Source organism: Stegostoma tigrinum, chromosome 20 (genome assembly GCF_030684315.1).
Source record: "Stegostoma tigrinum isolate sSteTig4 chromosome 20, sSteTig4.hap1, whole genome shotgun sequence".
NCBI classification, from domain to species: domain Eukaryota; kingdom Metazoa; phylum Chordata; class Chondrichthyes; order Orectolobiformes; family Stegostomatidae; genus Stegostoma; species Stegostoma tigrinum.
The window spans coordinates 39,046,701-39,070,579 of NC_081373.1; the positions used below are offsets into that span (position 1 = coordinate 39,046,701).

Genomic DNA, 23,879 nt, shown 5'->3' on the forward strand with positions numbered 1-23,879 from the left:
ACCTACCCAGTCATGCAAGCCGCTCCGGGTTACCCAGGGGGTACATACACCAACTAAAGGAAAAAACAAAGAAGGAAAAAAAAACAAAGCAAAGAAACCGCCCCAGCAGTCGTCTCCCCGCACAGTCCCCGTTGGCCCCCTGACCAGTTGGGGAAGGCGCCAGCTGGGCCCAGTTACCAGATAGGGCCCTTTTTTCTATCCTGGACGAGGGGTTTCATACCGTGGTCTTTCCCCACCGCGCCTTGGCGGCGGCTGCCCCAAGCTTTAGCGCGTCCCTCAGCACGTAGTCCTGGACCTTGGAGTGCGCCAGTCTGCAACACTCGGTCGGGGTCAGTTCTTTCAGCTGGCAGACCAGCAAGTTGCGGGCAGACCAAAGAGTGCCTTTCACCGCTTTGATGGTCCTCCAGGTGCAGTTGATGTTGGTCTCGGTGTGCGTCCCGGGAAACAGCCCGTAGAGCACGGAGTACCGCGTCACGGAGCTGCTCGGGACGAACCTCGACAAATACCACTGCATCCCCCTCCAGACCTCCTGCGCAGAGGCACACTCTAGAAGGAGGTGATCGACAGTCTCATACCCCCCGCAGCCACCTCGACGGCAGCGTGCGGTGGTGCAGAGATTCTGGGCATGCATAAAGGATCTCACTGGCAGAGCCCAATTCACCGCCAGCCAAGCAATGTCCTTGTGCTTGTTTGAAAGTTCTGGCGATGAGGCATTCTGCCAAACGACTTTGGCAGTCTGCGTGGGGAACCACACGACGGGATCCACCCTCTCCCTTTCCCGAAGGGTCCCGAGGATAATACGTGCTGACCACTGCCTGACGGCCTTGTGGTCAAAGGTGTTGCTTTTCAAAAATTTCTCCACGAAGGACAGGTGGTACGGAACGGTCCAACTACTCGGAGCGTTCCGCGGCAACGAGGCCAGGCCCATCCTTCGCAACACCGGGGACAGGTAGAACCTCAGTAAGTAGTGACACTTGGTGTTTGCGTACTGAGGATCTACGCACAGCTTGATGCAGCCGCACACAAAGGCAGCCGTCAGGGCGAGGGTGGCGTTCGGTACGCCCTTTCCCCCATTTCCCAGGTCTTTGTACATGGTGTCTCTGCGGACACGGTCCATCCTCGACCCCCAAATGAAGTGGAAGATGGCCCAGGTGACGGCAGCGGCGCAGGTCCAGGGAATAGGGCAGGCCTGCGCCACATACAACAGTACTGAAAGCCCCTCGCACCTGACAACCAGGTTCTTACCCGCGATGGAGGGGGACCGGAGCGTCCACCTGCCCAGCTTCTGCTTCAATTTGGTGATACGCTCCTCCCAAGTCTTAGCGCACGCCCCAGCTCCACCAAACCAAACACCCAGCACCTTCAGGTAGTCTGTCCTGACGGTGAAGGGGATGAAGGAGCGGTCGTCCCAGTTCCCGAAGAACACGACCTCGCTCTTACCAATATTGACTTTGGCACCCGAGGCCAGTTCAAACTGGCCGCAGATGTCCAATAGTCTACTCACCGACCGACGATCGGTGCAGAAGACGGCGACATCGTCCATGTACAGGGAGGTCTTGACCTGAAGGCCTCCGCTGCCTGGGATAGTCACGTCCTTCAGGCTCACGTCCTTCCTGATGGATGTGGCGAAGGGCTCCACACAGCACACGAACAAGGCAAGAGAGAGCGGGCAACCCTGCCTGACTCCAGATCTAACAGGAAAACTGTCTGATTCCCACCCGTTGATCGAGACTGCGCTAACGATGTTGGCGTAGAGCAGCCGGATCCAATTGCGGATGCCCTCCCCAAACCCCAATTTGGAGAGGACGTCCCTCATGTAAGCATGAGAGACCTTGTCGAAGGCCTTCTCCTGGTCCAGGCTGACGAGGCAGGTGTCCACCCGCCTGTCCTGTACGCAGGCGATCGTATCCCTGATGAGCGCGAGGCTCTCAGCGATCTTCCTGCCCGGCACAGCACAGGTTTGGTCAGGGTGAATCACTGACTCCAGGACAGACCTGACCCGGTTGGCTATGACCTTGGCCAGGATTTTGTAGTCCACGTTCACAAGTGAAATGGGACGCCAATTCTTAATTTCTTCCTTCTCCCCCTTCCTCTTGTAAATGAGGGTGATGATGCCCTTCCTCATGGACTTGCACATTTCCCCTGCCCGAAGCGCACTATCGTACACCTCCAGCAGGTCCTGGCCGACCAGGCCCTACAGAGCGGAATACAGCTCGACCGGTAAGCCGTCGCTTCCAGGAGTCCTATTTCTCTCCAAGGACTTGAGAGCTCTAGTCAGCTCGTCCAGGGATATCGGCCGGTCCAGCCACTCCCTCGTGCCGTCGTCTAAGACCTCTGTGATAGACACAATAGTGTCGCTGGTTTGAAGTTCCCCATTGACTGTTTGCTCTACTTCAAACCTGTAGACGCTGGTTTGAAGTTCCCCTTTGACTGTTTGCTCTACTTCAAACCTGTAGACGCTGGTTTGAAGTTCCCCATTGACTGTTTGCTCTACTTCAAACCAGCGTCTACAGGAAAACAACACATACGGACCAAATACTGAACTACAGAAGCAAGCACCCCAACACCCACAAACGAAGCTGCATTAGAACATTATTCCAATGAGCCACTACACACTACAGCACAGAGGAACTACGAAGAGCAGAAGAAAATCACCTATACAGCGTATTCAAAAAGAACGGGCACCCTATGAACACAGTCCGCCGATTCCTCAGCAACAAACCCAAACAAACAGACAAAATGGGCCCAGAAACCATAACCACTCTCCCCTACATCAAAGACATTTCCGAAATGACTGCCAGACTTCTCCGACCTCTTGGCATCAGGGTAGCCCACAAATCCACCAACACACTAAAACAGCAGCTAATGAACTTAAAAGACCCTATACAGACAACAAGCAAAACAAACGTCATCTACAAAATACCTTGCAAGAACTGTGGCAAACTCTACATTGGACAAACAGGCAGAAAGCGAGCCATCAGGATACATGAACATCAACTAGCCACAAAACGACATGACCCACTATCACTCGTATCCTTACACACAGATTAGGAAGGACACCACTTTGATTGGGACAACACATCCATCCTAGGACAAGCCAAACAGAGACACGCACGAGAATTCCTAGAAGCATGGCATTCCAACCGGAACTCCATCAACAAACATATTGATTTGGAGCCAATCTGCCATCCCCTGAGAAAAAGAACAGGAAATGACATCACCAACACAGGAAATGACATCACCAACCCGAGGAAACCTAAACAGATAAATAGAAAGCAGGACATAACACTAGTGCTTCATCGGAGGCTCACTGATGATGTTACTTAGAATGGTGACGAAACGTCTGAAAACTAACCTTCCAGCTCAGCGAGCAAACTCACATCTAAAAACACTAATCTTTGTTAGCAATGGTATTAGGCTTAGCAGTCATTACAGGATTGAATTTTGACCGCATGGGTATTCAAAGACTCCATGGAGGGGCATACATGGACAAGAGAACCCAACAATGCTATGTTCAAAAGGGCCAATGACTTTATGAGATTTACCACAAATCCTGGTATTCTCAGACAAAGTTTAATTTGGTTCCATAGCTGGATTTCCAGAAGTACAAAAGGACACTCATCACCGATAACTCCTTTGGAACATGCAGCAGCATTCATAAACTGAAAGGAATTTCCTTCTGTCAATGTACAACTGATTTGTGACAGCTAAAGGCAAAACCTGCAAGCATGGGCTTGCATCTCAGGATACTTTCGTGACTCAAACATCCTCAGTCACTTTCTGGTGCCATTACTATTTGCTTTCCATGCATTACTGTAACATTCATTTCTTAGTAATGAGGACTATCCTCAAAAATCTCCATGACTCTTGTACAGCTTCCACAAAGTCCAAAAGAGGAGAGGTACAATGTCTCTGCAACTCAATCAGGTTAGCAGTAGAACAGGCTATTGGATTGCTGAAGACCAGGTTCCAATGCCTGTGCCACTCAGGCAAAGCACTGCATTCTGTGTTAGATCATTGTGGACTGCTGCACCGAACCCAGCTCAGCACACTGGAGAAATGAAGAAATGTCAGCTGGGGAGATTGAGAAGCTGGATTCATTCAAAGTCAAGGTTGAAAAGAGCAGACAATTCTGAGACCCTCAGTGAATCTTGATTTCAGCCAGAAAGAGACTGTTTAATTTGCATACATGATATATTGCTGTGGAGGTGTCAACACATTTGGTGCACTTCACCCAGACTGACCTTTAGGTCTGAGTGTTCTGGTACCAAGTTCATACTTGCTGCTACTCCTAAGGTTTCCCAATACATTTTGTGCACGTAATCCCTCATCAACCATCATCGAGTTTCAATGATGCACCAAGCCCTTAACTCTTGTTGATTTCAAAAGTCATTAACATCAAGACAATTCAACACACATTTACTCATAAACCTACAATATAATGGAATGCTTGGACATTGGTGTCATCTTTGTCATTTGAAGGTTTCTCACATTTTCAACCACTACATCTGATGTAATCCTGACGTCAACGGTTTAGCAAAGGCAGCTGGCAAGGCATTAAAAGCCCCACTGTTTAAAGTGGCCCTGGTGGGTGTCCTCTGATGATCTGAGGACTGTAGGGCACCAATCGGATGAGGACCTTCTACCGTACGTGCTCTCTTTGGTCAAACCATTGAAGGTGTTGAGGTCACTACAGGGTGAGAAGAGGTAGTAATTCACATTTGATGAGCCCCGTGATGTCACATGAAGCCTAATTAATGGGACTGTTGGTGAATGACGGATGAGCATGTGATTATTTTGGTGCAGTAGTAGTCATCTGCAGATGCAGGGTGATGTTTTGAGTAAAAGGGCTCAAATCATGCCTTAGAATTTTAAATGCAATAAATAAAATCTGGAAGTGAGCAAAGAACCATGGTTGCTGGAAATCTGAAACAAAACCTACTGGCGAAACTCAGCAGGTCTGGCAGCATCTGCGGAAAAAAAGAAGTTACCTTCTCAAGTCCAGTGATTTTTCATAACAGCTTTTAGCACCTCTGAAAATTTATATTGAAGACAAAGTCCTGGTCGCTAGCTATTATCTCCTTGTTTACCTACCCCTTTCATGTCTCTCTTTCTTTCTCTCGGCTCCATCTCTGCCTAACCTCCCCCTTTGTCCCACCTCCCCAGACTTTATCTTCAGCATAAGTACCACAATTTCCTTGCTGTTAACAGTTCTGATGTAATCACTAGACTGGAAAAGTTAACTCTGCTTTCTTCCCAAGGATGCTGCCAGACCTGCTGAATCACCAGCAGATTCTGTTTTTGTATTAAAACCTGGAACTATAAGCTTTTCTCAGCAGTGATCACCATGAAATGATCATTGATTCTTCTAAGAACCCATCTGCTTATCCTCGAGGGAAGGAAATTGGTCATCCTTACCTGGCCTGCCTTACGCATTACTTCAATGTGGATCTGAAGTCAAATAGCCTAGCAGACCATTAATTCAAATACAGTTAAGAACAGGCAACAAAAATGGCCTTGCAAGTGACAGCCAAATTACATTTAAAAAATTAATTGAGCTGTTTTTGAGGTCAGTGGTACAGTACCATGCTATGGCCTTTGAAAGTGCTTTCATTGACTTTCCCCACTCACATCAGGTTATTGATCTTCTTGCAGCACTGAACCCTAGACTGGAAAGCTTAGATGGGCAAAAGCCGTCTAGATGAGAAGTTCATAGACTGTTTCCAGGACAGCTTCTTCAAACAACATGTTCTGGAGATGACCTGAGAGAACGTCGTACTGGATTTGGTATTGTACTTTCAGATAGAATAAATGAATGATCTCATCGTGAAGGCACCCTACAGTCGGTTTCAGGGAGACAAAAGTGCATCTGGGACTAACATTTTAACATCTAAATGAGGGGAATTATGAGGGTATGAAAGCAGAACTGGCTAAAATGAAATGGCACATTAGATTAATGAATAGTTGAATAGAGATGCAGTGGCAGACATTTAATCAAATGTATCAGAATAGGTATGTTTCAAAGAGTAAGAAAAATTCAAGGGCCCAACATCCGTGCTTAACTAGAAATTATTAAAATAGTATCAAACTAAAAGTAAAAGCATACAGTTGTGTAAAAACAGGCAGCAGGTTAGAAGACTGGACAGAAAATAAGAAAAGCAAAAAAAACTGAAATAATGAATAAAAAGACAGGAAAAGTAGACTATAAGAGGAAGTGAGCTAGAGATATAAAAACACACAGTAAGAATTTCTATAACTATTTAAAAAAGAAAAGCGTTAGCAAAGTGAGCATTGGTCCTGTTGAAAGTGAGAAGGATGAAAATAACCATAGAAAATAAAGAAATAGCAAATGAATTGAACAATATTTTGCATCAGTCTTTAGAATGGTATACGTAACATCCCAGCAGCAGTGATAAATCAGGAAATGGAAGGGAGAGAGGAATTCAGGAAAATCACATCCACCAATAAACTGGTTTTGAGTAACTTGCTGACAAGTGCCCCCATCCAATGGACTTCATTCTGAGATCTTAAACAAAGTAGCTAGAAAGATGGTTGATACATTGGTTTCAATTTTCCAAAACACCCTTGATTCAGGGATGGTCCCATTAGATAGGAAGATAACAATTTAATTCCTTTATTCAGAAAAGGAGAGTGAGAGACAGCAGGAAACATCAAGGTAGTTAGTTTAAAATCTGTCGTAGGGACAATGTTAGAAGTTATTATTAAAATAGGGAGGCAATGGCCGAGTGGTATTATTGCTGGACTGTTACCTCAGAGACCCAGATAACATACTGGGGACCCAGATTTGAATCCCACCCTGGCAGATTGTGGAATCTGAATTCAACAAAATACCTGAAATTGAGAATCTAATGATAACCATGAATCCATTGTCAACTGCCGGAAAAACACATCCCGTTCACTAATGTCCTTCTGGGGTGGAAACTGCCATCCTTATCCGGTCTGGCCTACTTGTGACTCCTGACCCACAGCAATGTGGTTGACTCTGAACTGCCCTCTGGGCAATTAAGGATGGGCAATAAATGCTGCCTGGCCTGTGATGCCTTTATCCAGTGAATGAATGAAGAAGGAAAAGAAAAGAAACTCAGCAGAGTACTTGGAAAAGTTCCAAGTAATCAGGCAGTCACCATGGTTTTGTCAAATGGAAAACATGTTTAACTAATTGACTGAAGTTCATTGAGGAATTAGCATGAGTTGTAGGTGAAGGGGAAACCAGTGGTTACTTAGATTTCCAGGAGTCATCTTGTAAGATGCTACATTAAAGATAATGAGAAGGCTGTAGTATATTTTTCTGGATAGCAGATTGGCTGGCTAACAGGAAGCTGAAAAGTAGGCATTAACCTTTTTTTCCAAGTTGCGTTGCACAACTATGTGCCGCAGGAACTAGCATTGGAAAGTGGACAGTTCACAATTTACATAAAATACTTTGATGAAGGGACTGAAGGTTTTGTTGCCAAATTTGCTGATGACACAAAGATAAGTAGGAAAGTAAAATGTGAAATGGACATAAGGAGGCTGAGATGGCATTTTGGTAGATTAAGTGAATAGGCAAAGGTTTGTCAAATAGAGGATAATGTGGGAAAATATTAAATTGTCCATTTTGACAGGAAGAATAAAAAAGAAGTATTTTACTAAATAGAGAGAGACTGCAGAGTGCTAAGACAGAGGGATCTGGACCAGGGTTTGGTGGGGGAGGGGGGTGGCAGCGTGGAGATGGTGTTCCTGTGCCTGATCACAAAAAGTTGGAACGCAAGTACAGTAAGTAATTGACACTTCTAACAGAATGTATCAGTTATCAGAACAGGAATTGAATACAAAAGTAGGGAGGCTATGTTTCAATTGTACAGGGCATTGAGTCTGGAGACTATACACTATTGTTCACCTTGTATAACAAAAGGTGTAAGTGCCCCGGGGGCTGTTCAGTTTATGAGATGAATACCTGAAAGTGGACAGGCCTGTCCTAGAAGGAAAGGTTGGACAGGCCAGGTTTATATCTTCTGGAGTTTAGAAGAATAAGTGTTGTCTTCACTGAAACACACAAGATCACAGGGCATCTAGCAGATTAGAAATAGGTACAATGCTTACGCAAACAGAACCTAGAACTGGGGTCTCACTGTTAAAAAATTAGCATCACGAATTTGAAACACAAATGAGATGAAATTTCTTCTCACAGATGTTAAGATTTTTTTTGAATACTCTTCTTGAAAAGGTCATGGAAGCAGAGTCCTTGAAAATTTTTAAGGCAGAGACACATAGATTTTTGTCAAAGAGAGGGTGAAAGGTCATCAGAGAATGGTAGAAATGCAGAATTGGCAGACATTCAGATCAGCCATAATTTTACTGAATAGCAGAACAGGATTTAGGGGGTGACTGGCCTATTCCTGCTCTGAGGGTGACAGGGTGAGGTAGGTGAGAGGGTGTTCTTGAGCTTGACTCCTCGCATTGACATTCATGGTTGTATGCTGGAACAGCCTTCCAAATATGGGTCATATATATGTATGGGTATATATATGACATTTCTCCTAATTTGCATCATCTTCACAATATCCTCCAGTTACATCCAAAAACCTCGGAGACCACTCTCAACCATGGTATGCCATTAATCAAAACTTCCCAGGTAATATTCAACTCACTCAGGACTGACTGACACTCCAACCACAGTGCATCTCCCCTTTAAGACGTGCAGACTAACTGTAACTGGTACTAGCCACTTAAGATAATGAAAACTTGGTCACATACTCAGTTAATGATCAGCAAGGTTTGTGCTGTCTGGACACTGTAACCATTTCAAATACCAGTCAAACAGCGTGGGTTTATTGTGTCTTACCACGCTTACACCCAACATGTGGGCCTTGAAATTTAGCCCCCATATCACTGAAAACTTGTGTTTCTGAATTAAGTTTCCACATTTATCATAGTTCAGCTATTTTGTAGAAATATATATTTTAAATTAGACATGAGGACACAGACCAGAAAATAAATGTTTAAATGGTATACTGCAATGAAAAAAATGACAAAGGTAGTCCATCATTAATTCTATTCCCACTAATGAATCATGTAATGCAAATTTACTTCTACATGCCTTAATCTCTTGAAGGAGGTCAATCAGTACAGATCCACCCACAAATAGTTTTTATTTAATCTCTACCTTTTTACAGACATATTATAGTTGTAAGACATCTTTTTGTTCAGAATAACATGATGGTATATTTTTAGTTCCAAAAATTTTGAAATAACTAATCGATGTCTAAAGAACAAACAAATGCCTTTGTGACAGCTACTGAAATTGAAAGGTTTGGGGGAGTCTTTAGACCTGGAGTTAAACTCTGAAGTTTGAATTGTAATAAGAGATGGAAAATTCTCATTGTTTTTGAGCCTGGCACAATGATAAGTTTGATTTTCATAACTAATTTATTACATGCCTTTCAAATATTGGCTTCTTTGACGAGGAATGAAAAATTAAAATTAATAATCATCTTTAAAATGAATCAAATATACCTGAGCAGTTTCACTGATGATACTTAATTCACAACTTTATATTATGCTACAGTAGCTCTATTCATCTATTCTGTTCGACAGGGTCACAGAAAGCCAAACTTGCAATAATTATAATAAATTACTATACCTGATGGAGTGCTAAGTACTGACTTGCTGAAACTGGATCAAATTGGCCAAAACATTCAACCATGTCAAGACTCGCAGCTGCTAAAATATCAGTAAGCTGGTTGTTTAATGCCAGGTTCATGGACTGGATCAAAACTTCACTGGCATGAGCAAAATATACCCGTGCTATTGCTCGTTCCTTCTATAAAATGAACAGAAACCAACATGACTTAACAAATTCTAACTTATTCTGCCATGCAAAATGTCCTTCTGAAAGTTTTACAAAACCTTCTAATGTAGCAAAAGAATATTTAAAAAATCATTGAAAAGTTAGCCCTGTGCAACATGACAGAATTAGATGAAAGTGGGTGGATGAAAGCTCATTTTTAACCAGTTGGGCTAAAAGATAGGTTTCTCTGCTGTATATTCTTTTTAGTCAGAATAATAAAGTTCTGATCCACAGATGCTACCTTATCCACGCACTTGACATTCTACTGACTACTACTTTGTTCAATTCTGGTCACTATACCAAAATAAAGACATGGTTGCATGGTAAAGCGTGCAGAAAAGGGAAACAGGGCTGCTTCCACATTTTTCTTATCTATTCAAGGGATGCGGATGTTGCTGGCTAAGCCAGCTTTTATTGTCCATCCCTAACTACCTTTGAGAAGACACGTGTGAGCTGTCATCTTGGAACCATGAGTCCTTGTGTACCCACGGAGGGGTTTGGAGAAATTTCCTGAATTTTAACCCAGAAACAATAAAGAAATGGCAAAATAGCTCCACATTGGGATCATGGAAGGGACCTTGCAGGCTGTGGAGTTCCTGAGTAACTGTTGCCCTTGTCCTTCTGAATGATCCAGTTTGTGTGTTTTGGTAGATGCTAGCTTGTAATTTTATGAGTTACTGCAGTGCATCTTGTAGATAAGTGCACACTGCTACCAGTGTACAAAGACTGAACAAAGACAAAGATTAGAGAAGCGCACAGTTTAGCTTAGAGAATGAAGGTATCCAAGGAATGACCTTGGCAAAATGCATAGCAGTAAATAGCAGAGATGAAGTAAATTCACAATTTTACTTCAAAGTAAACGAGGAACAGAGGAACCAAAAGGCTTAAATTTAAAATTACAAAATAAATATAAAACTTCTATAAAGACGACTGATAAATGCTTATCCAGGTGGGGTGGTAGATAACAGTACCGAGCAGGTTTCAAATGTAAGTAGATACTGAGAGATAGCAGGTCGAATATTAGAATGCCAAGCTATCATGAGCTTGCTTTTTTATGTTTTTCACGAACCAATAGTTGAATTGAAGAAGAATTTACCTTCAGGTGTACAGCCTTTGCAGCACATTTTCCTATTTGATAGGTAGAAAGTTGGAATGCTGGACTTTCAGATTTTGATTCCACTTGTTCACTTTCTTCCTCAGCAGAGAGCTGAAAATCTATAGGCTTTGATTCAATTTGTTCATCATCTTTTGTAAATTTGGCCTGTTTTGGCAGATCATCATTATTTTCCTCCAAATCATGCTTTAAAAAAATTAACAGAGATGCAGTACTCAAAACAATATAAGTCTGTGATTACAACTAAGTATTCCATATTGAAGTTCAGTTTATGCCATTGTTAAATCGACTATTTCTTAAAATCACAAATGAAGTTTAAACAAGACAGCAGGTTCTGAGTGTCACAGCAATGCCTGGCATTTAGTATTGGAGTTTCAGCTATTCAGGCAAGTGAAAAGCATTCACAGTCCTGAAATTAATTTTGTACATGGTAAGGTGACTTTGGAAGTCAAGAAGTGAATCATTTGCTGCCAAATTTCCAGCTTTTATTCATAGAATCCCTACAGTGTAGATAGAGGCCTTTGGCCCACTGTCGCTGTATCAACACTTGCAAATAGCATCCCACCCAGAACCACCACCCCTATGCCCATACCCCTGCATTTACCTTGACTAATTCATCCAGCCTGAACACCACTGAGCAATTTTACCATGGCCAATCCACCTAAACTGCACATCATTGGATTGTGGGAGGAAACCAGAGCACCCGGCTGAAGTGAGAGTATGTGAATAATCAAGGGAAGAAGCTATCAGACTCTCAAGATGAGAACTGAAGCAATATTTAAGTTAAATCCATACATGGGATAGGAAAGGAAATTATCTCTTGTTGTGGACAAGACCACTCCCCAAAGATCTCCCCAGGAGATAGGCCAGACCTTATTTTTACTTTTGAAAAGGGAAGTCTGAGGAGTTGTGTTCAGGTATGATTCAATTGGTCCGCCACTAATCTTTAATCAAAACATACTTTATTCTTACAACGCAGTTAAAATACAACCGAAGGAAGAATTGGCATAAATTTAGTCTACTGAAATACTTACCAAGATAATGTATTATTTAACCATTAATTATCAACTGTTCCAATACAGGCAGCATCTCAAAACACAACCTTGGCAAAGGCAATTCAGGGACACAGTTATAATTCTCATGTGCAGTCACTGTCCAGTCCAGGAGAAAGAAATACCAAAAGAAACAATCTGCCCCTTTTGATTTTTACAAGGAAGCCTCTCTGTCTAAACGTACATTCTAGCAGCAGAAAACTGGAGCTTTCAGCTCCAGCAGCTAGCAAAACCCTATCAACTAACTGAAAAGAAAACTAAAGTCTTCTGGGTCTGTGTGAGCCTGACCCTGCCCTCTCATAATTCTTTTTACTTCAAAAAAAAGGAGACACTCAAAGCTGTTTACTAACTGCCTGTCAGAAGGAGACTTCTCAGCATCAATGCGGCAAGAGATACACTCTGCAAGATCAACAGGACAGAACACATCTCTTTAAGGCACACCATTATCACAGTCTGGTCTTTGAATGCTTTATCCTGATGCTGCTGGGATGGATGAAAGATTGTTTTTTCTATTAAACACACACCCAATGACAGTACCAATTCTTTTGCATTAAACACAAAATTATGCCAACCCTAAAAATTCCAACTATTTCTAATTTACACAGCCATGAATTCTGTAGTGTAGTGTTCCAATAAACCAAGACAAACTGTCTTTTGTCCTGTTCTCATTTCCATGGATTGAGCTTCAGGTTTCCATTGGATAGGTCTACACATATGGACAAAGTACTGTAATCATTTACTCTTGCCTTCTACTTCTTGACTGACCTGCAAATCCTTCTGCTTCTATCTGCCATTAAATGTATTGGAAGGATTAACAGACTGATAGTCAATCTGTCTGGCTACATTACGACAGACCTTACACATTGTCAACAAACCATGGCATGGGACTCAAACATAGATAGTCTGAGCAGAGGGAGGGATGGTATTACTGCACCACAAGAGCTCTATGTAGAAACTGAGACATTAGACAAGAAAAATGAATTGTTGCCACTTTGAGTAAGTAAAATCTTGATCACTACCAGTTCTAATAATAGAATTGTTTATGAAAAAAAATTAGAATTCATCTTACCAGCATTTGTTGAACCCAATCGAAGCCTGGGTTAATTGGATCAACTTTTACAGCTAACAACCGCAGGCACTTGCCAGTTAGATAGAGACATTTGGATCTAATTTCTTCAGAGCCATTGCTCAGGTTATGTGCACTTGCGAGCTGAGCCAGAGCTTTTTGTCCCAGTGACCTGGCCACAGTCACCCATTCCTAACAAAGACAGAGATTTAACAATTGCATAAACTATAGAATACATAAAATACTACACAGTAAGTGTCCACTGAATATTAGAACTTGGGATTTTTAAGGACCATAGCCTCAGAGAGTTTGAGGTGTGACTTCACGTATTAAGAAACATTTCAGGTCAAATTATGTTCAAAATCTGCATGTATCTGTGTTAACATAACATTATGAATAGCTTAAGAAAAATAATAGGTGATTAATTAGACTTGATAATGCAACAAAAAATAATAAAATCATTACTTTAGGCAGTCTGTTTATTAAACATTGAAATAAGTATTTTACTTTTTAAGGTATTAATGAATTTAGACTACAGAAATAAAAAATAAGAATATTGATAAACTTTTCAAACAGAAAAGAGTTCCAAAGAAAAAGTCTTCAATTTGAAATATTAATCCTCTCTCTCTCTTTTCACTAATGCTGCCCACCATGCTGAGCATTTCCAAAAATTATAGTTCTTATTTCAGATTTGCAGCAACTGCAGTAGTTTGCTTTTAAATGTTGTTTCAGCATAAAAAAGGTTATGAGCTTGGTTATTAATAATATGTCCACAACACATCTTGAACAATAACTTGCATTAATATTAACACCTTCAACAGATATCACAAGACAACTGACATCAAGGGGATAAAGAAAATATGATAAATAGAATAAAGGATGAGGAAGCTGAACAATTGAAGAGAATAACATTTTTAAGGAGAACTTTTAAAGGAAGACAGAAAAGCAAAGAGTTTAAGGGCGTTTGTAGGATAGTTCTTCTGGTTGTGAGGCTGACAGTGCTCTGCCATTAGTGTGGAATAACGGGTGGATCAAATGTGAAACAGGTCAAAGGGAGAGAACTCAAGCGCCTGAGATGCAATGTAGGAATGAGACAGGCTCTGTACATCTAGTGGGCTGAGCCTGTGGAGGAAACAGCAAGCTGAAGTACAGAGCAGGATTCAATATGGGTTGCTGAATTTTAGTTATGTTTGAGTGGAAAACAAAAAGCCAGTAAGAGGTAGATCGGAAAAACTAAGTGGGTACTGCCAGCACTGCAGCCTGTCCCAAGAAAAAGAGCCCATAGATTCCTACAGCCAGGTAAGTGAGCAAAAAGGGTTTGGCCACTTTGGTGAAGGGAGGTCTGGGTGAGTGGCAGCAAGAAGACAGAAGGTATCAGCTTCTCTCGTGCAGACAGGAAGGAAGAGGATGCAAAATCTTTTTGGGGGGCTCGTCTGATGCAAAAAAGGAATCTTTCAAAGTGAGTAACCCTCTACCCTCATGTACTTTTAAAAGCTTGGGGAGAAAATAGTTTGCTCAGTCCCACCCACCTGCCAAATCCAACCAAATTATGATATGAACAGGGTAATAAAAGCTCATAATTGAAATGAAAGTCTCTTAATTATCTAAATTAAATACAGTGAGTGGGCTGCTGATTTTGATGCGGTTAAACCCTCCATATTATTGCACCAAGTTGGAAGGTTCTGGGCTGGGCGCCTGCCCTCTGTTGAAAACACAAATGGAGAGGCTATTTGAAATTCAGCTCCAGATGAAGTTATAACAGTTGAATGGAGGAATGCTTTAGTAAATGTGGTTACAGACAACGATAGACAGGGGAAGCAAATGTTACAAAGATGACTAACAAAAGACTACCTGTATTAACAATTCACTTTTGTTTACGCAAATTTATTTGCGCAAGTAAAAAGCTATTATCGCAAAATGTAACCAGCCTTCATAGTGTTACCATTAAATATTCTGCTGAAACTATAATTGTCAGAAAGAACCAAAATTTTCAATTGCATTCAATTTTTAGATTGCTTATGTACTACAGAAAGAGTGTCCTCAGAGACAGTAGAACTGCCGATGCTGGAGTCAGAGATAACAGTGTGGAGCTGGAGGAACACAGCAGGCCGGGCAGCATCAGAGCAGCAGGAACGTTGACATTTTGGGTCAGGACCCTTCTTCAGAAATGGGGAAGGGAGCTCTGAAATAAATAGAGAGGAGGGGTGGGTCTGGGGAAGGTCGGTGGGTGCAGGTAGGGAGTGCAGGGGATTGCTTAGTGAGGTGGGAGGAGCGGACTGGTGGGAGAGATGATGGACAGGTTGCATCAGGTCAAGGAGGTGGGGGTGAGAGGGAGGATTGGTGATGAGATGAGGCCAGGGGTGGGGAGATTTTGAATGTGGTAAAGTCCACATTGAGACCAGTGGGTTGTAGGCTCTCAAGGCAGAAAATAAGGTGCTACTCCTCCAGTTTCCAGGTGGCGTCATTGTGACACTGGAGAAGGCCCAGGATGGACATGTTGCCCAGGGACTGGGAGGGTGAGTTGAAATGGTTTGCGACCGGAAGGTGTTGTCATTTGTTGTGAACAGAGTACACATGCCCTACAAAATGGTCTCCGAGTCTAAACTTGGTCTCGCCATTGTAGAGGAGGACACATTGGGAGCAGTGGTTGCAATAGGCCACATTGATGGATGTGCAGGTGAACGTCTGTTTGGTGGCTTAAATGGAGGCTCAGGGTGAGGTGCAGGCACAGGTGTAGCACTTCCTGTGGCTGCAGGGAAAGGTGCTGGGGTGGTGGGGCTAGTGGGGAGCGAGGAGTGGACAAGGGAGTCACAGAGATCGGTCACTACGGAAGGCAGATAAAAGTGGGGAGGAAAACATACCTTTGGTGTGGGGTTGGACTGCAGGTGGCGCAAGTGACTGAGAATGATACGTTGAATACAGATGTAGTTGGGGTGATATGTAAGGACAAGGGGGATTCTGTCTTGTTTTTGTGTGGGCAGGGGATACAAAGACATCGATGCGGGAAATGTAAGCGATGCGGTCGAGAGCATTTTCAATCACCAAAGGGGAGAAGTTGTGGTCCTTGAAATAAGAGGACATCTCAATGTTCGTGAGTTGAACGCCCCATCTTGGGAGGAAACATGGCGGAGGTGGAGGAATTTGGAGTAGGGGATTGCATTCTTGCAGAAAGGTGGGCGAGAGGAGGTGTAATCTAGGTAGCTGTGGGAGGTGGTGGGCTTGAAATAGATGTCGATTTTGAAAGAGTCGCTTTTACTTTTGGCAGACAAGCCCATTTTTGTAATACTAAACAATTTTCATCACTACGTCATGCTGGTGACCAAAGTTTATGGAGTTTTAATTTTAGCTAAGGGTTTACAAAGCATTTGATTTGTTTCTCAATTTAAAAGCTTATTGCCCACATAAATCGAGGGTTTTCTACCCAGACTGTAGAAAAAGCTAGATGACATCTTCAATGTTTAGGCAAAACTGCCCATTGCAAGTTTTTTTTTCCATAAAAGGCCAAATTCGATGCAGCCAAGTGTCTATGAATTACCTTTTCAACCGGTGTGTAATCAGGTGTGGAACTAATGAATTCCTCAACAATGAGCTGTAGCAATCCTTTCCGTCTTGCTGCTTCAGCTTCCCTTTTATCTTTCATGATAACCAAATTCAGAATGTTCAAAGACAACTGCACAAAAATTAACTTGAGAGAGGCCAGCTTCCTCATCAGAGGCAAACTTAAATTTGTCAACTGAAAATAAGCATTAAACAAATACTTTTAGGACGACGAGCAAAATTTCAAAAATCATGCAATACGAATAATTTTTTTTAAGCAATTTAATTTAAATCTGAGTCATAAGCCTATTCAGAGGACAAGCTTGTTTATAACATTTGTTTTTGTTTACCACGTCATGCATATGAATAACACATCCACTGTTTTCTTCACTTATACACAGATAATAAGACAAAAAGTGTATTAAAGAATGATATTTGACTTATTAAGCCTGTTTTCTTCCAAAAGATCACGCCCAAGTACCTTCTTAAAGGGCAGCTAAGATGATTTGTATTAGATTTGCTGTATTGCTCAAAAACAAGAGACTCAATGGGGTGAATTGTACCTGAATTCATCTAAGTGTCAACTTTGGTGAGATTCCTGGAAGGAGTCTCTCTGAGAGTCCTGGGAAATTTTCTCAAATTATCTTTCCACACTCGGCTCAATATCTACGCGCCATAGTCTACTGCCCCCACCCCCTCCACTTATCACATCAACTGCCTTGCAATGGGCAGGGGCACTAGCCACAGTTAGGACCACCAGGTATTCCAGATACCGGTGGCATATTTAAAACGCCGTTGCACACTGGCTCAAGTACTGGCCATCTTGACCTGCCCTGTAAAGTTCCTGTTCACTGGTTCTGAGATGTCAGACAAAGAGAAATTTGAATCCCCCCCCCCCGCTTCACTGATAGGAATCTGGAGCTCCTGTTGGATGGGATGTTGCAGATGAGGGCATGACGCCCAGGCCCTGACAGTTCAGTGAGTGCCAGGATTTAAAGGAATGCCAGCCTTGCAAGCAGTAGGTGAATGAGCTTCTCCTTTTTGCAACGGAAAGCACAAGCATCTTCTCAAGATTTTAAATTCATTCTGTCTCTGCTCCTGCACCACTTCACATCAAAAGGTCACAGCTATCAATCTCATTGTTGAATGCAGCATCGTCGCTCACTCACTTTCCTCCACCAGATCCCTCCACCCTACTAATCCTTCAGTGCCTTAGCACCTCAGACTCATTCATTTGGAACAAATCACAACTTTAGTCTCATATTAATAGCAGTGCCAGCTACTTTCATTAATCTCTCCCTTTCTCCCATTCCAGGAGAAAGCAGCTCACAATAGGACAGAGCCAAGATGGTGGGATGGCCGACAAAGGCCTCCTCACCCTATACGAGGAAAGGGCCCTGGCCGTAGTCAATAAAGACAAGTGGTCGTACAGTGATGCCAAAAACGCCGTGTTGCAGCAACTAAGAAAGAATCACTGTCCATGACTTATTGCTGTCTGATGACTGCCATGCAGTCTTGTATTCTTAGCTTCTAAATGCGGTTCGTGATGCTTTCTCCCTTTTGCCTCCTGAGACTATTACTACCATCTGCACAGTCTCAGTGTTAAAGAGGATGAGCCCTACAGAACAATCCCTCTTCCATCTCTGTGGAAGAAGCCTCAAATCCCTCAGAGGAAGCAGCAAGAAAGGCTGCCTTCTGCACCCTCCACCAGCTCAGTTACTGACTTCCTCAATAGTATTTCATCCAGATTAAATTCAGGAGCAATTGCTAGTGAGCGCAACACTGCCATGACTCTGCAGATGGCCAAGGGAGAAAACCACACCCCCTCCCCACCACTTCCCCCCTCACCCCCGCCACCCCCCACCTCCTGGTCAGTGATAAACACACATCAGTGATAGACCATAATGATGCAGTGAGACTGGCATGTGTCTGCTGACAATGTCTATGGATGAGGGTTGCATGCAATCACTGCCCATAGAATATGGCCAGAAACATTGGTGACCACTGTCCAAGTTAGAGAGCCAGAGGAACAAGTAACAAACTGGAGACACCAGGTACCCACTCAGAACTCAATGTCCGGAAATATCAATATCTAGTTTCTATCGAGTGGGTGACAGAATAGGAAACTGCATATCACTGAGGCAAGGTTAACTAACAATGAGAAGTTAATGTGTGCAAATTCATGTAAATAGGCCTATACTCTATGCTTCTGTTAATAAAGTCAAAAACACTGTACACTTTATTAACTGCTCTCTCTACCTGTCCTGCCACTTACAATGATTTGGGCTCATGTACACCCAGATACTTCTGTTCCTGAACCCTCTTTAGAATTGTACTTCATATTTTATACTGTCTTTCATCATTTTTGTGACCAAATTGTACATTGAAACTCATCCACAACCAATCTGCCCACGCCACATCAGTGCCCTTTTAGGATTCCACATGCCCACTTCCTCAGTTTACAATTCTTACAAGTTTAGTATCATCTGCAAACCTGATATTGACCCGTGCACACCAAGATCCAGATCATTAATATATATTAGGAAAAGTAGAAGTCCTAATACCAACTGGAAATTATTACCCAATCAAAGAGATTTTCATGCAAGTCTTAACCAGAGTGGATAGAGGGGATAATAAAATGTGAGGCTGGATGACCTCTTGGATAGAGGGGAACCAGTATATTATATTGGGACTTCAACAAAACCTTCAACAAGGTACTTTACAAAAAGTTAAGTCTTTGTCACGGTGTTGGAGGCAGTTTACTGGCACAAATGGAGAATTGGCTAATGGCGAAAAACAGCAAGTGGGGATAAGGGCTTCTTTTTCAGGTTGGCAACCTACAACCTTTCCAAGATCCTTAAATACTTTACATTTTTCATCACTTCCGACTTATCTTTTCCATCATGAGAAGTGTAGGTGCAGGCTATCGGTTTAGCGATGTTGACATTGAGATTAGGAATTGTCATATCATAAACTGCCTGGGAGCAAAGAACTGCTAAGTATCATGACGATAAAACAGACTTTTAATCATAATTTATTCAAACCTCAAATTAAACACTTTGAAGCTAGTCACTAAATCAAAAATTAACCTTCCAACAATATCAGATGCACCGCAGAACCAATTTATCAACTGCCGGTCTGATATGCGACAAACCTAAGGTGAAATGTTTTATCTGATTACTTCGGTGAAAATGAAAATGAATACTTAGCCCCATATAGTTTCACTTTCAATTATCTTAAGTTTCCCAGCAATGGAAGTCAGTATTGCAAGTAGTATATGTTTATCTATAGAAATCAACTTAATAGTTCCTCTGAAATCCACATTGTAAATATAAAGGTCAAACAGACTGCCTTAACAAAGACCTAGGTGACAGAATTTATATTGGTAAAATAGTCTTTGAAAATGATCCACGTTGGTTCTGTTATATATTAAATTGGTGCATTGGAAAGCTCTGAAATAGCACATTAGTTGGCAAATCAACTGTGCAACAAACAATATTAAAATAGTTCATCACTGACCATCCAACATGTGTTCAAAACAAGAGTAGACTAATCTGATCCATATAAACAATTTGTACTCAATAATGCAAATTATGACGTTCAAACAAACATATGCATCAGGCTTCGGAAATTAGGCTGGAATTTTGTAGTGTTCAATTAGTAATCCAGAGTACCAGGAGAATGGAGGTATGGAAATGTTATGCTGGCAGAGCAGATCCTGCGTCAAGTTATTTTTAAGAGATAATTTAATGCTTAATGAACTTCAAATACTTATTCCCTTTTTTTGTATTCACACTAAAAAGATCAAATTTTTTTGCAAAAATACTTGAATAAATACCTAGTATTCAGCAAAGCTTATCCAGATTTGCCCTTTTTGCCTTGTGCATGTATTGGAAACTAAAGCAAAGACGACCCTATGGTGAAAAGCTCTGAAATAGGCACCAGGGACTGGATAAAGTTGATCAGGAGAAACTGCATCCAGTTATAAAAGAAACAAGAATGAGAATGAATAGATTTAAAGTAATTGGCAAAAGGTGGTGGCATGATGTGAGAAAACATTTTTCACACAAGTGTGAAAGCCTGGAATGCATTGCCTGAAGTGGGGTGCAGGCAGGTTCAATTGAGGCATTCAAGGAGCATTGGATGATTATTTGAACAGAAACAATGTAAGAGGGTATGGAGAAAAGTCAAGGGAATGGCATTAAATCATGATATTGAAGGCAAAAATGTTGGGAAAATACAGCAAGAATGAAAACAATCAGATTACCAATGTCAAGAAAAGCAAAGCCTGATTTTCTCCTTAGGGTTACAGCAGCAAATTCAGAAGCCTGCTAATAATTTGCTTACTGCTATGCATTTCCCTTTTATTCTTAGCTAATCACAGGACATTTCTATGCAGTTCTCCATTCTCCTTGCCTTCCCCTCCAACACGTCAGAGCAGTTACTGACACCAGCTCAATGTTTGTTCCTCTGGTCATTCATCCAGCTCCACCGTTGTCACTATTTCCCTGCATGCCCCATGAACACTGTCCTTTTCCAAACATCCTGCATGCAAGTGAGCATCAACAAACCACCAGCTTTAGCCTGTCATTAGGGCTGTTTTCGGAACAACTCAAAGCATTTCAGCCCTTCGGGACTTGAATTTGGAAATCACAGCCATTTACGCTTTGCATGCTTCAGCCAGGTTTCTGTTTCGTGTAGGGACACACGAACACACACATGCACACACAGCACTAAGAACACTGGAGAGTCAAAGAGGTGTGCATGTTGCTGTACAGCACTGGGGTATGCTAATATCACACCTCCAGACTGAGCCAGCAGCTTATGCAATAAACACATTACATTGTCCTTCAACCAAATAGCCATGTCCAAATGTCACGAGTGACCAGTCTTTTAGTGGAATGAGGTGGCATTATGGTCAGCCAGAGTGTGACACCACACTCAGTCTAACCAGGGGTCAAGTTACAAGTCCAAAGCATTCCATGAAATCCTGGATAACTTGGAGATGACCCAGTAGAAGTTTTCAGCATTTCACTCAGTCACAAGAGGCCTCGAATGGAGCCATCAGACACTAAAAATAATTATCAGGACATGCTATCATGAATACCCCCATGACTGGGATAAAGAATTAGATTTTCATCTATTTGTTACAAGGGAAGCACCCAGTTGATTTAGTTTATGGGCACCAAGCAAAAGGGCTTCAGGAGAGGATTTTAGAACAGAAGGAGGATGTTTTCATGTTAGATTAAGTAGCAGAGCATCAAGAGTGACTATCATGAGCCTGTGATGCAGTCCAAGAACACTTGAAAATCTCCCAAACAGTACAAAAAGCAGATACGTATGCCAGGGCCCTAACCTTTCGGCTAGGAAATTGTGTCAGTCCTTGTGTAAACACCGGGCAAACTCCCAAAGGCCCAGTTTATTGGTCTGAATGGAGTAGCAAAGATGATTGGCACCCAGAACCAGGGGGAAAAAAGCAAAAGGTCGATCACGTCAACATGAAAAAGCAAGACCACTACAGATAACAGGGCAAACGTGCCTATCCCATGACCAGCAACCTGCAGGACACAGGTAGTGGTGAGAATGAACCAGAGAGACACATGGGTGAGGCGCACATTGAACTGTCTACTACCCAGCTAAACAATAGCAAAATACTCACCCAAGATAGATTATTTATTTACTCACCCTTCTATACAGCAGTCAGCAGACTCAATGTAACTGCTCACTGCATTTAAGAGCTAATGCAGAATCAAAACTAGTCTGCACCACCCTTGCTCAACGTGATTTGGATGTGGAAGGGACCACTTCACAAGGCAAAACCTGACTGGCACAGCGCTGAAAGGCTGGCCCAGGTTTGAGTGGAGATCATCCAAATGTTGGAGCTCCAACTTACAGAGTGTGGCAGCAGTAATGTGAGCTCAGCAGTTGTGCTTGTGTCCAAATCGCACAGCTCTACAAGGATCTGCACTGACGACTGAAAAGTTAATGTAATAGCCAGAGCCGACTCCTACCTGATACCCTGCCAGAAAGATTACATTGATTGAATAAGTGAAGCCACCTACAATACCAAGACAGATTTACTCAAGGTGTACTAGCTGGTTCCCGCAACTCCAGACAAGTTCTCTGGACATTGAGTCATGTAATTTGGACTCCAAAATGCTCAAGCCACCTTTCAAAGGCTGATGAACCAGATCATGGCAGGTTTATCTCATTACTTTGTATACCTAGACAATCTCCTAATTGACAGCAGCACCTGGAGAATGTAGTTAGAGCAACCAGAAGCCCACTTCTGGAAAATATATTCAGCTGGCCTAGTAGTTAATATTGCAAAGTATGAGTTCACCAAGGCTCAAGCCACTTAAGATGCTGAATACTGAGTCAAAGACAAGTACTACCCAGGGCTGCAAACACAGACCAAACCCGGCCTAAACCTCAGCACAGTAGCTGTGCTGCTGATAGATGTAATACAGAAAACTGAAAAAAGCAGTAAAGAGTGAGAAAATCCAAAACGATTTTGAAAACCACCAGGAATACACCACGGTTCAGGTTAAAAAGTCAGCTTCGACTCTATTTCGAGCAGTAATGGAATTGAGCACATGGATGTATCTTGCCTGGGAGTGGTTAGGTACAGCCCGATTTATGAGGGCTGTCAGTCCAACATTGCAATAATCAACTGAATGCAGCAGTGGTTATGTTGTCCCATGAGGGAAGAAGATGATGAAAGACAGCTCCTATTATGTGATACAAACTACCAGTCACACATGACGACTTTATTAATTAAAGGAGAAAATAAATACAGTGCATGCTATGTACTTGTTACTATTGTTGAAATGGTTTCTGACTCATGTAGAGAATTTTAAGGTAAATCACTGTAGATTAATGACTGAAAATCTTTTTGTTTACCGCTTTAAGTGGCATCAAGCTCATCAGGTCACTGAAGGCTTCTTCTTCAATCAAGATGGCCTTCGTTATCAGTGAGTACGCATTTAATAGATGACGATGCTTCGTTTCCTCCTCTTCACTGTGTTTAGCGAGCATGCTTAAAGAATAGAAAATTGAATTAAACTAGATCCATACATTAGCAAAACCCATTCCAAACTAAAGCTTCCACTTTTCTTCCTCCACTCCACAAAATAAAGCAAAACAAAAGGGTGCATTGTTCAGTTGATAAAATATAGCCTGGCCACATGAACATAGAAGTAACAAAAGAGAAGGCTACCGAGCAATTACCTTGCTAACCCGCATTCAATACACATGCAA

At 42.2% G+C, this 23,879-nt stretch overlaps 1 protein-coding gene across 1 annotated transcript in view; it reads right to left on the minus strand.

The window, feature by feature from the left end:
- The window catches only part of LOC125462080 (cilia- and flagella-associated protein 46), a 216,794-nt gene that overhangs the window by 61,747 nt on the left and 131,168 nt on the right, over positions 1-23,879 (minus strand). Inside the window, exons 39-43 of the mRNA XM_048551592.2 lie at positions 23,523-23,658; positions 16,618-16,815; positions 13,086-13,274; positions 10,947-11,150; positions 9,644-9,823 (exon numbers count right to left, since the gene is read on the minus strand). Coding sequence (XP_048407549.2) covers positions 9,644-9,823; positions 10,947-11,150; positions 13,086-13,274; positions 16,618-16,815; positions 23,523-23,658 — 907 coding nt within the window. The remainder of the gene's footprint in view (positions 1-9,643; positions 9,824-10,946; positions 11,151-13,085; positions 13,275-16,617; positions 16,816-23,522; positions 23,659-23,879) is intronic.